The sequence below is a fragment of the Lissotriton helveticus genome, chromosome 4_1 (genome assembly GCF_964261635.1).
Source record: "Lissotriton helveticus chromosome 4_1, aLisHel1.1, whole genome shotgun sequence".
NCBI lineage: Eukaryota > Metazoa > Chordata > Amphibia > Caudata > Salamandridae > Lissotriton > Lissotriton helveticus.
In genome coordinates, this window is record NC_136063.1 from 1,504,185,421 (window position 1) to 1,504,203,347 (window position 17,927).

The 17,927-nt window shown below is 40.5% G+C and overlaps 1 protein-coding gene across 1 annotated transcript in view; it reads left to right on the forward strand.

Moving 5' to 3' along the window:
• Positions 1-17,927, forward strand: part of ABCA13 (ATP binding cassette subfamily A member 13) — a 2,470,580-nt gene that overhangs the window by 276,995 nt on the left and 2,175,658 nt on the right. The window contains exon 10 of the mRNA XM_078686273.1: positions 6,342-6,495. Within this exon, the coding sequence (XP_078542399.1) occupies positions 6,342-6,495 (154 nt within the window). The remainder of the gene's footprint in view (positions 1-6,341; positions 6,496-17,927) is intronic.

Below are 17,927 nucleotides of genomic sequence, written 5' to 3' on the forward strand. Positions count from 1 at the left end.
TCTGCTGTGCGGGGACCGGCTTAACTGAATGGTATTGTTCAATCCGCTTTCAATACTTCCATTTCCACGTTTGTCAGTTAGTGATAATACCTGTGCCAAAGAATTCCTTCAACTGTCTTAGGCACAACTATCTCAGGCACGAGTCTTTAAGCTTGCCTCTCGCGCTGCATGCCTGCTAAATCACAGGCTTTCACCTCCAGCCTTGTTGCCTGTCATACAGGGACCAATAGCTCGGTGCTCGATACCATACTCGGCACCGTTACTCTTTGTGGCAGCCTGGGGGGGGTTCTCTGCCTCTGCCTGCCGCCGCGCCTTCCTCCTCGTGCTTCGCTCCTTGCTCCGACTGCCCAGGAAGCGCGCGTGCTCGCAAACGCGGTCAGAAAGGGCAGCGTCAACCTATGTCTGCGTTCTCTGCTTTGCTCCTCCTGTTACTCCTCTGGGTTGCGGTCAGCAGCTCCGTCCTCCGTCGCACAGCAAATATATATATATGAAAACGATATTTGTGTGTGTTTTTAAATATATTATTTCGGAACAAATTTGTTGCCGATATTTTTATACTTACCATTATAAGTATAAGGACATGATGTTTTTGTAATCAATAATTTTGACTCAATATTTTTTATCACAATATTGTTGTTTTTGATATTGTGTCATTATATAAGGTAGTATGCCTTCATGTTAGTCATAATGTCAACATACTTTACATTAAGTAAAGCTGAACTTTTTTAACTGCATCAGAGTTCCACAAGGGCTTATTCATGAGAAGAAGATTGATTGCATTATACTTGCAGGGATGAACAACTAAATACATTTGTCAACTCTTATGTTTAAAATACTCTTCCTAAGGAAAACCAATTGAATGCTCTCACTTGATTTCACAGGCTTAATCATTGACTTTTTTTTAAACTCTCGGTAGATATTAAAAGCTCTAACTGTCATGAATAAGAACTTCCTCATCTTTTCGGGCTTTAGAAGAGTATGACCAGCCAACAAATATATACGTTTGTAGATGTATACACCTCTTTTCATAATTTACACTGTATTCGAGATGGAAATAGCCTAAGAAATTAAGGGCACAGTAGCTAGATATTTGGCCAAAGTATAAGATACGATCATTCAATCAACTGGACCATTTTAAAATCTTTTCGGTCTAAAGTTGTACTTTTTTCAAGTCAAACTGATTCTCTGGATTCCTGACCAAACACTTTAAAGCAAACCAATATTTTTTTCAGTATTTTACTAATAAATGTCAATGATTTCTTTTATTCAATCATGCAAGCATTCATAGAAGAAGGTGCTCACAAAGAGAAGGGGCATATCATTTGATCTTCTGCTAATTAACGTTTTAGTCAACCTTTTCATTTAAACCATTTACCTAAATTATTCAAATTAAATGCCTTTTGATACTTAACTATTACTTTAAAACTGACTCCACCACGGAACTCATTACACTGTGACACAGCAAAAATATTTCTTAAGGCTTTTCTAAGTCCACATACATTTTGATAAGAAAATAAATAATTTTAAAGAATCTTGCTGGAAAAGGTAAGGGAAGCATGAGGAATGGCCATTGTAGAACTTGGCTAATCATTATTTTAATTGTTTCTGGAAATCATCATCAAGGTAGATTTGACACCAACAAACCACTTACTGCTCCAATCAACATTCAGCTTAAGGATTTCTTCCAGAGTCATTTTACATGCAAAACCTAGATATTTAGGGGCAGATTTATGACGGCCTTGCGCCGCCGGTGCGTCACTTTATTTGACGCAACGGAGGCGCAAACAATGCGCCCTATTTACAATGTGACGCATCTAGGAGATGCGTCATGTTGTAAAGCCCTGCGCCATAGGAGGCGTTCCTGCGCAGGGGGGGCGTTCCTGCGCAGGAACGCCTCCTAAAAGTGGCTGAGTGAAATCTATAAGATTTCACTCAGTCACTTTCAGGACAATGCTGCACCAAAACCCTGCGCCTGCTTGAAGCAGGCGTAGGTCTTGACGCAGCATTGTGGAGATGGGGCACCCCCGAGCCTTGCTGGAGCTGCGTCGCGCTTGCGACGCAGCTCCAGCAATGCGCCACCTTTACGGCAGAGATGCGTCACGCATCTGTGCTGTTTTTGCCCCATGGTGCGCCGCATTGTAAATGCGGCGCACCATGGGTGGCGGAACAGCGGCGCAGGATGACTGGCGCATCCCTGGGGATGCGCCAGTCATCATAAATCTGCCCCCTAATGCCTGACACTTGGCACTTAATTTTACAGGATTTTTAATACTGCGTGTAACAATGTTAGAAAACAGAAAGAGCTACTAATTGTCAAAACTTAGATCAGTTAAAAACTAGTATGGTATCAGCAAGTGATGCAAACATTTATTCTGAGATCACTAACATCAGATCATAAATGCTTAGGCTATGCCTGAATTTTATAAAGAGGTGCTATTAAAGGCACAAAGAACACACTTTCTTTAGCTCGAATGTCAACATCAGCCATTTACAACCATACAACCTTTATGGATATTATAAATAACTTCTTTATGTATAGCAAACTCATCTCTAAATCTGTGCCACTGTATAAATGTCCACATGGACATTCCACCTTGCCAAAGGATGTCTGTGCATCAAGGTCACACCTATCCATGCATTCTTCACTTCTTGTGCTATATTCAGTAAGTCAAATGTGTATTAATGAAATTTGTCAATACTTATTTGATAACAAAGAAGAATTATATTTGACTTCTCTATTAGAAATGTCATGGAATTTAACCGCATGCGCGCTAGCGGTTTTCCCGCTGCGCGCTGCGATTTATAAAAACCTGCGTTACGTGACGAGCTCACGCAGGTTACGTCCATGACGAGCTGAGCTCGTCATCAGCCCCGAAGGGTTTAACATGAACCTACTCTTATTCCCATTCTATAGCATCATGGGCATATGACCAGCGGCGGTCCGCTCAGGTAAGCGAGGTGGGCAGGGCACGGCAGGGGGAGAAGCCGGCAGACAAAGGAATAGGTATTTATTTATTTAATTAATTATACCCATTCTGTCCTCTGTTGACTTACCCCCTGCCGCGCCCTTCCCCATCCCACCGAGGTTACCTAAGCTGGCTGCTGCTACATATGACTCAAGCTGTCTAGCATTTAAACGGTTGAAGTACTTGTCCCTGGAATGGTACCAGTCTTTAACTCAACACAAGTTTATTTCTTCACAATGTAAAAAATTATCTTCCAAAATATCTTTTAATTATAGTAATGAACTCTTCTTACCATTTTATAAGTTTTCTCTTGTCTATTCATCAGTACATATGTTTTCTTTTACTCATCTTAGCCATAGAACTTTTTTTTTACAATAATATTTATATTGTTTTCATTATTATTAGCTGGACACAAGCTGTACACAAATCGAGTAGAAATTTAATATGTAAACTACAAAACAAACACATGTATATTTATATATTATTAGGTATCTCAGGCCCCAAAAAGCATATTTCTTCTCCCTCTCTGATTTCAAAACCTTCTGTCCTGTACTGAAGATGATGTTAAAGTCATCTATGGCATTTCACTGAAGAAAAATGTTGGATTGAATGTCATAGTGATATGTTCAGCTACATCATTAGAGAAGCAGAGGTGTCCTATTGGTTAAGGTTTAGGCTCTCAGCTTGTAGGTTAATGGTTCAGGTTTTCCTGCATGTATTGCCTTGCTTTTGCTCATGAGTCAGATTTATTACAAAAAGTACCATGGTTCACTATAGAGGTATTGATTTTCATGTTGCACTAGGATGTTTGTATATTTTTATTATGTATTTCAAGTCCCAATTAACAAAATATCTGCTCTCACCCTGTCTCACTTTTTCACTCCTCAGACCCTCTGTCCTATACTGAAGATGTCATATTCACTTAAGGAAGCTCACTGGCTAGACTTTTTGGATCAAATGTTATAGTTATGTATTCATCAACTTAAATAGAGAATCGCTGGCACCTTAGAGGTTAAGATCTCATATTCTCCTTCTGAATCTTATAGTTCAACTCCTACTGTATCCATGGTCATGCTTTTGCTCATAAGCGAGCTCCATTACGAAAAGTAGCATATTTTAATGAAAGGGTAAACTTTTTCATGTTAGACAAAACATTTTATACATATTTTCTTAAGAATTTCAGTTGGAAAGTAACACATATCTTCTCCCTCTCTCTCACCTCTCCCCTCCTCAAAACCCTCTGTCCTGTACTGAAAATGATGTTTAATTTATTATGCCAGGAGTTTTATATCTGCCTTATGGCACATTTCTAGAAGAGCACCCACTTCACTAAACATTTTGTCTAGTTTTGATTTTTGATGAATTCTCTCACTATTATTCTTCAATACTGTGATCAATTGCAAAGTTGAAGAACATCATTGTAAAATCACCTACTGCCCCTGAGCACCCTTCCAAAACACACTGGGAATTACTTTACTCCTTAAATGTATTTTTTTTTTGGCTGAAGCAAAAAAGTAACATATGCTACCAGAGGACCTTTTAAGGGCCTGATTCACAAAAGATCTCCACACTTGTGGCAAGGCCCTGCAGTCATGTGGTAGTGCCCGTACTCGGAGCGGAGTCTTCGCAATGATAATACACATTGCAGAGATTCTTATATGAACCAGGACAGTACAGAATTGTAGCTTAGCATGGACCTGTAATGTATTGGCGGTCCCAATATGGTTTTATCTTCACTTTCTCAGCTCTATAGTGGTACAAGACTGGAAGCTGTAGCCTGACAGAATGCCCAACTGACTCTGTTTTTAGTGCATCAAAAAGCAAGTGAGCAAACCTTGACATCTTGCCCTCATTAGGTGCAATCTCCTTGAGCAATCCTCAGCATCTCTTCCTGGTCCTCTGGAGCTAGAAAATATTACGAAGTCACACTTTTCTCCAACTGCTGAGTAAGTTTTATCTGGTCAGTCCTTCAACTTCCTTGTCCTCAGGGCAGGCTTTGTAGGCACAATATTTCTCACTTGTCAGGGTAACATAAGAAGTTAGGTTGATGAAAATCAGCTACTATCCTGGTTTCACAAAGGGCTCTGTGAAGAATGGAGTCCGATCAATAATATATTAGCCTAAACAATGTTAATTGAATCTCAACAGCCCTGGTAGCACTGCTTTATATTCCCCCTTTGTGAATTCCCAAACAGCATTTCCTGACGTGATGTGGAGTAAGCTACGTTGCTGAGGAACTGCTCCAACATTGCTTTGAGCTATTCAGAGATTGTACCATAACACTTGGTTTTGTGATTAGGGAGACTGAAATTGGGGTGAAGGTCTCCGCATGCCCGATGGTGAAGCAGGGCACCCCTTGGAGTCAGCCGCGGTCGGTAGGGGAGTACCTGCTGGGGCGGTGACGTGGGGAGGGGGAGGGGCAGGGTGGGGGTTAGTAATGTATGGATAATGGAGGTTTGAAGGTAAGTAAACATTTAAATAAATAAAAAAATTTTGTTGCGCGCATTGCATTTGGGGATGCAGTGCACGCAACGAAATTCGTTTGATTTATTTAAATGTTTACTTACCTGCAAACCTCCACTATCCATACATTACTAACCTCCACCCTGCTCCTCCCCCTCCCCACGTCACCGCCTCGGCAGGTACTCCCCTACCGACCGCGGCTGCTTGGAGTGTTGGAGTTGCTTCTGAGAGATCAGAGTCCCCGAACTAACTCTACAGGCTCCCCCCAAACTCTTCCTTTTCGTTCACATATCAGGAACTGCAAACCCTTTGAATCACATACTCTGGACCTTCATTCACTCCTAGTCCCTCTCTATTGTTTTCTCAGCCCATATATTTTGTCACATATCTGGGAGATGTAAATACACACTACAGCCCACATCACGTTTAACTTCCATGCAATAACTGTGCCATCTACCATGATCATACAGAGAGATTAAATAGACCATATAGGTGAAATTATTTTTACCAATATCAATTTAGGGTCATAGCACACATGTGGTCGCACTGAATAAGTAGTGTCTCAGCAGCCGTCCTGATACCAGCAAAAATAAGGTCACAAAAAAAAAATCTAACGTCACCATGTAGAAAAGGCAAATTTGCCGCAGTGCTGTACAGAAATATGTTATTCATCTGATCGAGAGTAACAGAATATATTGCATTTTCATAAATGAAAATATACCAAATTAATTACTAAGTAAAATTGCTATCCATGTATTTCATTAGGTAAAGATAAGTATGTTTTTTTTCAAAGCTAACTAATTCAAATTAAGTCTTTTGAAAAATGGAACTCTCAATTTTGACTAATGTAATATTTCAAAGAATCAATATTTTTGTCCATAGCCTCATTTGTCTTTTCTCTTTGTATCTAAGACAATTCAAGAGATGAAAACTTACCGAATTTTCTACAAGGAATAATGGAGATGTTTTCTAATGAGTCTACACAATTTTCTAGAAATGAAACAATTGCTACCATACATGGTGCATTTAATGAATATTGGCAAATAGGCTTACAAAACAACCAAGGGTAAGTACAGCTAAATTCTGTAGAAACCTTTGTGTTTCAATTGCATGAATAATAAAATGACGTAATCACTTTTAATAGTTATTTAATAATAATACCTGCCTCAATTAGGTGGTAAAATAGTTTGGTTCGCCTATGTACTACTCAATGTATGTGATGTCAAGTTTTTTACACTGCCACATGGCATTTTCTTTCGCTTTAGGATAATATTGCCGACTGATGTCTGAGGTTAGAGTTTTACACAACCAGGGGTCGCTCCACCTATTGTAGTTTTGTGCTCGTAATTTTGGGGATTTTGAGTCTGCAGTTTAAAAACAAAAAAATCTGCTGACTATAGATACATTTTGGTGCCATTTACAATTTAAAAACTGAATGATGTCTTTATAACATGGTGCAATCAACAGCATTGTCTTTGGTGCACAGTTCATTATTTCAAAGGCTGTTTTGCGAGGTTTGAATTGCAAAGCTAACCATAACTGACTAATTTCATTGGTGTTTTTCATTTTCAGTTGTAATCATAACAATACCGTAACTATTTTAATTGGAAATCTATCTGTCTGTCTGTCTATCTATCTATGTATCTATCTTCATATGTATATTTGTATTACTCCAAATCCAATGCATCAACCGAGGAGGGCTTGCAGTTCTGCAGCGATATAATGGAAATTAAATTCATTGTAATGGAAGCAGCAACAATTGACACCCTGTACCCCTTGGCTTGATCATAATGCTAAATGCTTACGTGAGTGACATATTTAAAGAGCCAGCATTAGTAGAATATGAAAAAAAATAGTATACAGGTAATACAAGGAGACATCAGTAAAATACTGTCATATACCACAAGAAGGTAACTATGATGACAATATTTCCTATAATCAGAAATGAAAAAAAAGTATGCATGTTGTCACTGTCCCAATAAAAGAAATTATAAACCACAATGTTTTTGTGGTGCAATAATATGCTTCAAAAAAATTGTTGAGGAACCTCATCTCATTTTCATGAACACATAAATTAAAGATGACACTAACAATTTTTCACTAAACTGGCACACAAAGTACACATAGTAAACAGTTCATATTTCATCCTTGAGAATAATTCATATAAATTCATCATGCCCATATGGTCTAACAAAATCATAATCATATATCTCTTTCAAGCCTTTGAGGAATTTTGCAGTCATCACCTATATACTCTTCTTCATCATGTTCTATTGGTCTATTTTTAGAGTCCAATATCATATTGTATATTAAACATCACTCAACATTTAAAGGAGAGAAAATAATTAAACCCACATAAGTGTAAATATTAGCATAAAAATCATCAAAATAAAACCTGTAATATAAAAAAGAATTAATAGGTAACTTGTAATGTGGTCCTACATTGCCATCTCAGTATTCTGGTGACATTCACTTGGGAGTCGGTCTGTCAACCCTCCTGGACAAAATTGAAGCATGTTACACAGTTACGTGTTATGTTAGCTGATCAGGTACATTTCTTTCTCTTTTTTGTTTTAATTTTATTCATTCAATTTTCAAAAGTACAACATAAACAGAGGTACAATCACAACCATCAATTCCCATATTTGCACATATAAAGGCTTTTTCTTTTACATACAACTTATTCCCTCATTCTGGAGGGGCTATCTAGCATAAGTTGTAGTGGTTTTAGTGCTTGTGGTGTCATTGGGTGGTGCGGGTTTACTGTCTTTAGAGATGCCTGCAATCTATAGAATATAAACCTATGCAAAGGAATAATATTAACTTTCTAATGGCAGCCTCCAGCGTGATGTATGCACTGTTAGGATATGCGTTTCCCCATGTGTTAATTCCCATTCCTGCAAGCAGCACTAGCGCCTTGGGTTCACTCACCACCGATATTCCGGGATATTGCGCCAATGGCAATGCAGGGGCAAATAATGGCATAATTTCAGCCCAGTCCGCTATTGTCTGCCAGGCTTTAATCGTACTTCCAGCAGTACTGATTTCACCTGTAGGGCATAGTCTATGCAACATTGGTAGGACAGCTGTGAGTGGCAGGGGGTATACTCCATCCCCCTCTACCGCTACATGAGGAAGGAATGGGGGGAGAAGAACCAATAGTGAACAAAGTGTGCTTGTGCACACAGATAGTACAAGTATAGATCCAGATCCCCGAATCCTCCTAGTGAATACAGCCTTGTGAGCACCGCCCACCTGCAGCGGGATTGCTTCCCCGCCCAAACCAATTTAGATTGGGTGCATTTATAATCCTGATGTTGTACCTCGACCTTTTGCAGGGATATTCCCAAACTTTATGTCTTCTTACTCCTATTTTTTCTGACCTGTTTTTGTTGGCTTTAGGACTCTGGACACTTTACCACTGCCAATCAGTGTTAAAGTGCTTATGCTCTCAGAGGGAATTATATTGGTGATTGGTTTATCCATGATTGGCAAATTTGATTTTCTGGTTAATCCAGAGTAAAGTGCACAATGTGTGCCCAGGCCCCATACACCATAAATCAAATGCTACTAGTGGGCCTGCAGCACTGTTTGTGCCACACACATGGTTGGTCCTGCACCCATGTGTCAGACATGCCACTGCAGTGTCTGTGTGTGCAGTTTTAAAATGCCATGTTGGCCTGGCAAGTTGACCCAATTGGCAGGCCCAAACCTTCCCTTTTTCTACATGTAAGGTAGGCCCAAGGTAGCCCCATGTGCTGGGTGCAGTGTATTTTAAAGGTAGGACATGTACTAGTGCATTTTACATGTCCTAATAGTGAAATACTGCTAATTATGTCTTTCACTATTCCAAGGGATTTCTCTCCCATAGGTTCTCATTGGAGGTATCTTGTAACCTCTTATAAGTGTAACTTCCCATTGGGAAGAGATGGAGATTTGGAGTTTGGGATCCCTGAACTCACAATTTAAAAATACAGCTTTCAGTGAACTTGGTTTTTAAATTGCATTTTTGAAAATGCCACTTTTAGAAATGGACATTTTCTTGCTTTACCATGCTGTGCCTCTGTCTGGTTTAGACTGACAGTTGGTCTGTTTGTGCATTCACTCTAGACAGTCACACAAGGGGAGTTGAGTTGTGCTCTGCATATCCTGATGGCCCATCAACAGGCTGATGTGTCTTCCTGTGCTAGAGTGGTGGGAGGAGTTGTCACTGACACCTGAATAGGGATGTCCCTGTTTTCACTGGAGCCACATCAGGGAAAGGCAGGGTCAAGTGCACTACAGAGACTTTCTATTGAAAATTGCCTACTTCAAAGGCAGAAACGAGTACTGACTAGAATAAGGGTCCCTACTACACTGCCAACTAGAGACCCCCTTTCTAACACCTGGCATTTTATTTGTTAGTGAAATGCGTGCATTTTGCTAAATCATATAAGGTGATGAATATGTATATATGTATGTATGTACATTCATGTGTGTCAGCATTTTCGTTTTTTCAAAAATGTACACATTTCACTAACAAACACAGTGTTGGGATTAAAAATCCACTCAGCCAGATTGGAAAGGAACGGTCACACAAAGGCAACAACAACAGTAAGTCTTCAGAAGAAGGACAGTCTGGTGCCGATAGAGGACTATGAATTTTGGATGTATGTAGGGCTATGACTGACTCCGTACATTAGATCAGACTGTGAAGACATAGTGCCTAGCGGACTGCTGCCCTCATTTTATTGTGCTCCAGAATGGATCTAGGCATTGCAATAGGCTCTCACAGTACTTCTGACTAAAGGAGTGGTGCAATTTGGCTCCTGCTCTGCCTTTTGCTATATGTCCTTGAGTATTGTGCCTTACAGTTTGTATTCTAGTCTTTTATAGATAGTAATCTGACAGATACCATCAAATTACCACAGACTACTAGTCCATCATGATCTCAGCTACGGCTTCAGTCAGTTTCCTCTGCTCTTTGCTTCACTTGAAACTCTGGTTCTCCTCTAACCCAACCTAGACTTATGTCAGGGGTCGAGATGGGGGAGGGGGGTTCTTGTCAATGACAAGATGTTCAATTATCTTTATTCAGAGCCTGGGTAATCCAGGATATTGACAATGCCTTCCGGAAGCCACAATGCCAACACATGTAGTGCTCAGTTTGGTCACAAATTGGAGGAAAAGGCCCTAGGTATATACAACTCCTCGGAGACCAATATGTGGTTACAGGAGTCTTCATAGATGAAACAACCCTCCAGACATCAGTTGCAACAGCCCAAAAGGGCACAGGGCTGAAGGGTTACCAGAGTCCGAAAGGCACTTGCGAGCGTGGAAATCTAAACAAAAATATATAAATGTGGTGCAACCTTTTAATCACCATAAATTAAAGGCCCAGGACTATTTTTCACAAAAATATATACTTTCTTAGGTGATATATCTTTGCAACCGCATTTTGATTAAAAGAGCTACTACATCATCACAAGCAATTTTAAATGCAATTCCAAATTTCAGTCAATAATGAGAGTTGTGAGCAGTTTTAAAGGGTTTTATTTTTTAATTAAAGTTTAGGCATTCTGAGTCCTTTATTCATTAGTCAAATATCAATCAGGTTACAGAATTGATAATAGCAAAATATGGTTAGAACAGATATTTTTTCCATAAAGGAATGAATACCATAATCTGAGAAAGGGGGCACAAATAATGTCAGTCAGATCACATGAAGAGTTCCAAAGGTAAAGGAAAGAGTGGGATTAGCATGAAACTAAAAATCAATAATTCATATTTGCAGAATTTACCATAAAGAGAAATAAAGAACAGAACAAATAAGCCTTGGCAAAAGCCAATTAGCTAAAGCATAAAGATTGGGTTTAATAAATGTCAAAAGGACTCAGCCTGTCTCTATCTGCCTCCTGCCTCCTCTGCTGTCCAGCACTTATCTGTTCAGGGAAGCCATCTGATCTTGTCTCAGCTGCTCTGAGAACCCATTTGGTCTCATCTCAGAATCTCCACTCCTAAAACTAGGATCACACTTTTAAGGACAGTGTTTCATGTCGCGAAAAACTGTGGCGTGTTCTCGTCTTCAACTAGTGAGGATTCCTCAATCTCCAAAAGGCACATTTCTCTTCTCAGTTCCCACACATCATCTATAATCACAGCTGGCTATCTTCTTTGTTGCAATAATAAATCTCCATGGCACTTTCCTTAACTTGAGTCTTTATTTAAAAAGACTTGCCTTCCCTAATCTTCCAATGAAGCAAACATTTAATTTAACTAAACAAATAATCTGTGTGAAAACATTACACTAGTTGCAAGTAAAGATTATTAAGCAGGAAATTAATTCATTATAAAGATAAATTCTTAAAAGATGCATTTTGCTTAATACTGTGAATGGTGCTCTGTGTGAACAGATAACATTTAGGTGCTTCAACATATAGTGTCTTCATTATTTCACAAAACGAAAAACACATTCCTTCTATGTCATCTGAGGGTTAGCTGAGGTCAGCATTTTCAAATGTGCACATCCTTGAACTTTTTAGCAAGCTGTCTAAAGCATTCAAGATTTACATTGACTACATTTTGTTTTCTGCACTTTTAAATGTTGGGGCATATTATCAAGAACAGTGTTAAAATTAGCGCTGCTTTAGCGGCAGGAAACTGCTCCTAAAGTGGCAATAATAAGCTTGATAATAGGCCCTTATGAATTCCCATAGAAGCCCAGGTTCTGGTGTGAACCTGGGCTTCTATGGGTATTCACAAGAGCATATTATCAAGTCCATTATTGCCGCTTTGGTGGCAGTTTCCTGCCGCTAAAGCAGCGATAATTTCAATGCCGTTCTTGATAATATGCCCATTGTGTTTAATTTAGTACAAACTGCACTTTATTTCTACACACATATTCAATTTGTGTACATTTAATAAAAAGCACACTTTTACAATTGAAACAAAATCTTAAGGCAGTCATATTAAACATATGTGTGCATGGTTCAGCATTTCCTAAAGCATTTATTTATTAAAGAGCATTGCCTACAGCCTCGAAATGTGACAGTAATGGAATATGAATCTGGATCAATTTGTCAATCCATCTAATATGCGTAAGGCACCTGCAAGACTTTAAAAGAGGAATAGCCCTCTTTGTATCTCCATGGACTAGCCAGAGAATGCCAAGGAAGGAATCGACTCACCTGCCTCACACACTGCTATGGCGTGAAGCCAAAAAAGGGAGGCCCTCTATTGCGAGTCAGGGGAAGTGAAGCTGACAGGAAGAAGGCGTCTGGAGTCGATGAAACACGTGTTGGCATCAGCTTTATTGAATACTAAAAGACAAGAACAAGGAAATAAAACAATGAATAACCAGATGGAATTGTTGATTATTTACCTGTATGATCATGATCAATTGAATGTTTTGCAACCATAAACCTTTTGTGAGTCTGACGTATGCTGAGGAGTGAAATCAGTTGTATATTGAGTCCAGGCTCAAAATTTGTAGAGTTGGGTGGTTCTCTACACATTGCAGCACCGTCCCATATTATTGCTTTAACCCCTTCGACGCTGATGACGAGCTGGGCTCGTCATGAGGTAGCCTCCTCGCACGCTCATGACGAGCCCAGCTCGTCATGAAACATGGGAATCATCAAATCTCAGCACAGGAGGGGAATACCATCAGCATTGATGTGGTTAATATAATTCACGTGTGTTAATTCCACTGAGAAGCGCCAGTAGCCTAGGATCAATATCACAATCCGTTTTTTCCAAAATGAGGTATCGTGTGCACAAAGTTCAGTGGAACCCCAAAGGTAGGCAGAGGTAAAAGTAGATAGCACCTTACTCTCTATTTGTGGGCGAGCAGTAAGGCTTTATCAGAGGGTAGTGTTAAGCATTTGTTGTAAACTAATGCAAGAAATTATGTCACACACTCAAAGACTGAACTCAGACCAATTTGTTTCTATCAAAAATATTATTTAGTTATTTTATTTCTAGAACCAAGCCAAGCCTGGTGCAGGTAAGTGAAATAATACTTTGCAAAATCTTATGCAGTGATTTACAGTTGAATGCAGGATCAAATTACTTTTTAGTTACTTTACAGATTATTGTGCACTTTACTTTTTAGATTACTTTTTACGGTGCTTTTCCTAATCACTGTGATATGCCTTGATATCACACTGAGACATGTCTTAGACAAAAGGTGAGTAATTCACTTTTAGTATATTTGCAGTTATTCAGTGTTTCATACAAACCAACTCCACAAGAATTTTTAAGGAAAAACAGTCAATGTAATCCTGTCGAAGAAAATTAAGTTAACAGTTTGCGGGTAAGTACTAATTTATGTGAGTTGGTATTCTGGGGATAGAACCAGGGTTCTCTCAGGGTAGAGGATGCACTCTAAGAACACCCTCAGCGGCACTAGGGCAGCCGGGTGCAGAGTGCTGAGGCCGAATGTTATCCAAATGGGGGATAAGGGGCATCCGGTTGGTGGCTGCTCACAAGCAGGCCACAAGGTTGTGGGAGCAAAGCTCCTGGTGTTAGGCTCAGGGCAAAGAAGGGTTCTGGTTTACCACACAAAGTACACCCACAATGGCACAGGGGCGGTCGGGTGCAAGGTGCTGTTTTGGCGTTGGGTGCCCTGTTGTTTTTAATGGGGATTGCTGGTTTTGGTTTTTCAGCTGCAGGTTTGGTCCAGCAAGACTTCCGTGAGGAACCAACAGCTGGGCAGAGGCAGATAGGTTGGAGGGCTTGGGGACCCTCTCCTGATAGCAGGAGAGTCTGGTGGTTACATTACAAATGTGGCAAGGCCATTGAAGCTCCCCTGCCACAGATGGCTCTGCCTGGGGGAGGTGTGACTACTTTTGCCCAGGAAAGGCATTGTTTTGGGGCTCAGGACCAAAGGCTCCCACTCAGGGGTCCAGAAACATGCCTTGTGGTGGCAGGCTGGTGTGCACTAGTCGGGGAACCAGCCAGAGGCTGGTCGCTTTTCCTGGGCTATCTCCAAGATACTCTCTTAGTGCATTTTTCATTAAATCACACACTGGCTTCAGTGTGGGTTTAACATGCTGAGAAGTTTGACACCACACTTCTCCGTTTTCAGTAAAGCCATGTTGGTGCTGTGGAGTTCGTAATGACAAACTTACAGAATTGGTCTAGACACTGTAGGGGTACAGGGCTCATGCACCTGTACCCTCACCACTGGTGTGGTGCACTCAGCTAGAGGAGTGGCTGACCTATGCCAGGGAAGTGGGTTGTTGGTATGGTACATAGGGATGTGTGCCAGGTTGACTCTTCACTTTGTTCTGCACCAACACAGACAGCCTGCAAAGGCAGTGTGTGTGTGTGTGTAAAGGTACAGGGCCTTTAAGGGTGGCACAATAAGTGCTGCATCCCTTAGAGGCCTTCCCTGGCCACAGTATCCTTGGTACCCATGGTACCTTTTACAAGGGGCTGACATGTGGCCAAAAAGGTTCCAATTGGGGGTACAAGGTACAGTTTAAAAGAACACAGGCCCTGGAAACCTGAATGGCAGGGTCCCAGGGCAGATCAAGTCAAAGTGCATCAGTAGTCTGGCAGAAAGTGGGGAGTTACTGCAACAGAAACCCAGCTTCCTACAACGTTGGACTACTGTCCATGCCCTACATGCAACACAAAAAGCAGTGTTGGCACAGTACCATACCTTTTCAATTAGTAGTATGACCAGGCCTATTTCTTTCAAGTATACCTGAGCCTACTGGGTTGTCTCATATAAAGTCCTACTTTTATGTGAGACCCAGAACTGACATCCTGTGTGCATGTCGAGTGCATATATGTGCAGTGAGCGTGTAGCACAATTCTAACAATAGACGTTTGTGTGTTGGTGCCAACAGTATCCATTTGTGATGCCCCTAGTTTAGAATGGCGGAAAATGGAAGATGAGGCAGCTTGCCCGGACAGTTGACGAGTATTGCTTACATTGTTGTGGCTGGAGGTCCAGATATTGAAATGAGAGAGGATTGAGAAATGGCTATCTTTAGAAACTCAATGAGTACCTTATTAGGAAAGGGCTGCTAATTAGATCTTTCGGAGTACTTCCATTTGATAGATGGTTTAGATTGCAGTTTCTGTTGTTCATTGTGAGGATGTTTTTAAGCAAGCCCTTCACTTTTGTCAGTTTCTGATTACTGCTTCAGGAAGGTTGATGACTGCCAGGTGCAGAGAACTCATGCTATATTGTGATCATGCTTTGAATACGCCTGCTTGGAGCCAGTCCTATTGCTACTAGCTGTAATAGCCATCACTTTGCACAAAGGCTTTGGCTGAGTAGCAGTCTGAAAATGACATTTGAAAGTAGACCGCTGCCTTAGACAGTAGATCCACAGTCCCTGTCTGAAAAGTGCATGTCCCATATTCCTTTGACCAAGACAGAGGTGTTCCCCAGAGAACTGGAAGAGCTACTGTGAAACTAGGTCTAGTATTTGGCTGACAGCCAGTCTACCAGAATTGAAGGGATATTGCCTGCAGTCTGTACTTTTGTCTGAAGGAGGTGTTGAGGGTCTGCCTAAAGGGCCTAGGTCTGTCAAAAATATAGAGGCTAAGAATATTGTTTTTACATATATAATATTATTTAAAAAATATATTTGTATATGATATTGTTGCTTAAATATAATTGTATTAAATAACATTTGTTTATTAATTGAATATTAGTTATTATATGAATTTTCAGTGTTAATAAAATCACTGTAATTGTTTTAATTTATTTTAAGTATCATTTGTAATTTTTACTGTGTAATTCTTTTTTTACATTTAATTATTAATATATATTTTAGTTGAGGGTTTATACCTTTTGTTAAGAAAATCAGGTGCAAAGGTATGTAAATTGATTAAATTTTATTTTATTTTAAATATATAAGTGTAATAAGAATCACTCTCAACATCCCGCACTGCACTCACATCACACCCTACTGGCTGACTATACAAAAACACACACAGTTCAAGCTCCTCACTCACACCTTTAATGCACCACACAACAATCGTTCAGTCTACTTTAATAGCCATATTTCCTTTCACAAACCATCAAGACACCTCCACTCAACCTGACTACTTCTAGCACACATCCCTCTCATATGCAGAACCGGATCTGGCGGTCAGGCTTTTCCCACATCGCTTCTAAAGCATGGAACAACCTGAGATTACATATCAGAACCCCCTCCTCCATTCTTGAGTCCTGCAAGAAGATGAAGACCAGTCTTTTTGATTAGTCCCTTTTGCCTGCCATAGGTGAGGCTAATCTCACACCGGCTCAGCTTCAGTGCGCTTTACAAACACACTAAACATAACATTACTTATACTGTGAATTTTTATATGCATTTTATTCCTGTACAGTTACATTATTAATTTTTATTTTAGTTGTGGGATGCTGGATTTAGAGGTGACTAGAGTGGGAAGATATTTTAATTATTATATATGCCCGGGAAAGTGCGGGCAGGCAATAAAGATTATATTCCCTGCCCACACATTCCCAGTGTGGGAACACTAGAGCCCCATGTGATGGGGTTGTCGGGACACTACATCTGTTTTGGACCCTGGGGATAAGGTCCCCAGGGTCAATCTACGGCTCAGGGAAGGGGGCCCAGCACCCTCCAACAAAAATATCAGTCTGAGGGATGGAGTCCCAGATCTTTAATGAAACTGGGGGGGTTGGGGTGAATGACCCTCACCCAAAACACTGAAAACTCAACCCCAGGGAATGTTGTCCCAGGGGCCCAAAAAGGCTCAGGGAGGAGGGCCCCCTTTCAATTTTACAAACAGCAGCCCTGGGGACTAGGCACCAGGGTCTTAAAGAAAGGCTCAGAAAGGGGGACTCATACCCCCTCCCCTAACAAAACAAAAGTGCTGATCCCCGGCCCATGCTAGGGATTTTATAATTACAAAGGGAGGGGTGGGAACTACATTTTTCTTTCTTATCAGTGCTGTGGATCCATGAATCATCCATAGATCAGTGATGTAGATAAAAATTCAAATCAAGGTTTTGGCTCCATGGGGGTCCCAGTGACCCCCACGCTAGTCCTGGGGGATAGGGTATCCCTCCCCTGCTCCATTTATGTTTTTTTACATATTTGTTCAGGACAGGGGACTGAGTCCCCAAGTCCTAAAATTGCTGCTGCCACTTCTTTGTTAATGTGGTGGCAGCCAGGCAGATTATATCTTTGATCAGTTACATCCATAGATCCTATGTGGCATTTAATACATATAATCTACATTTTGTACCTTAATTTCCCAAAAACTACTGAACCGATTTATACCAAATTCCAAACGTCATTCCTTCCTGACCAAGATCTATCTATCTGCCAAATTTGTTGTAATTCTGTTGAGCCATTTTTGAGGTATCGCTGTTCAATTTTTCTACAGTAAATGCAAGGGGTAAATGTGTTTTGGGACCCCTCCTACCCTTTTCTCAGGCCCTGCTTGATGGATTACTGCAAACATTCCAGGAAGGAGATGAGGTGGAGGAGACTATTTGTGGGGAGATTATCTGAAGATTTGTCAAAT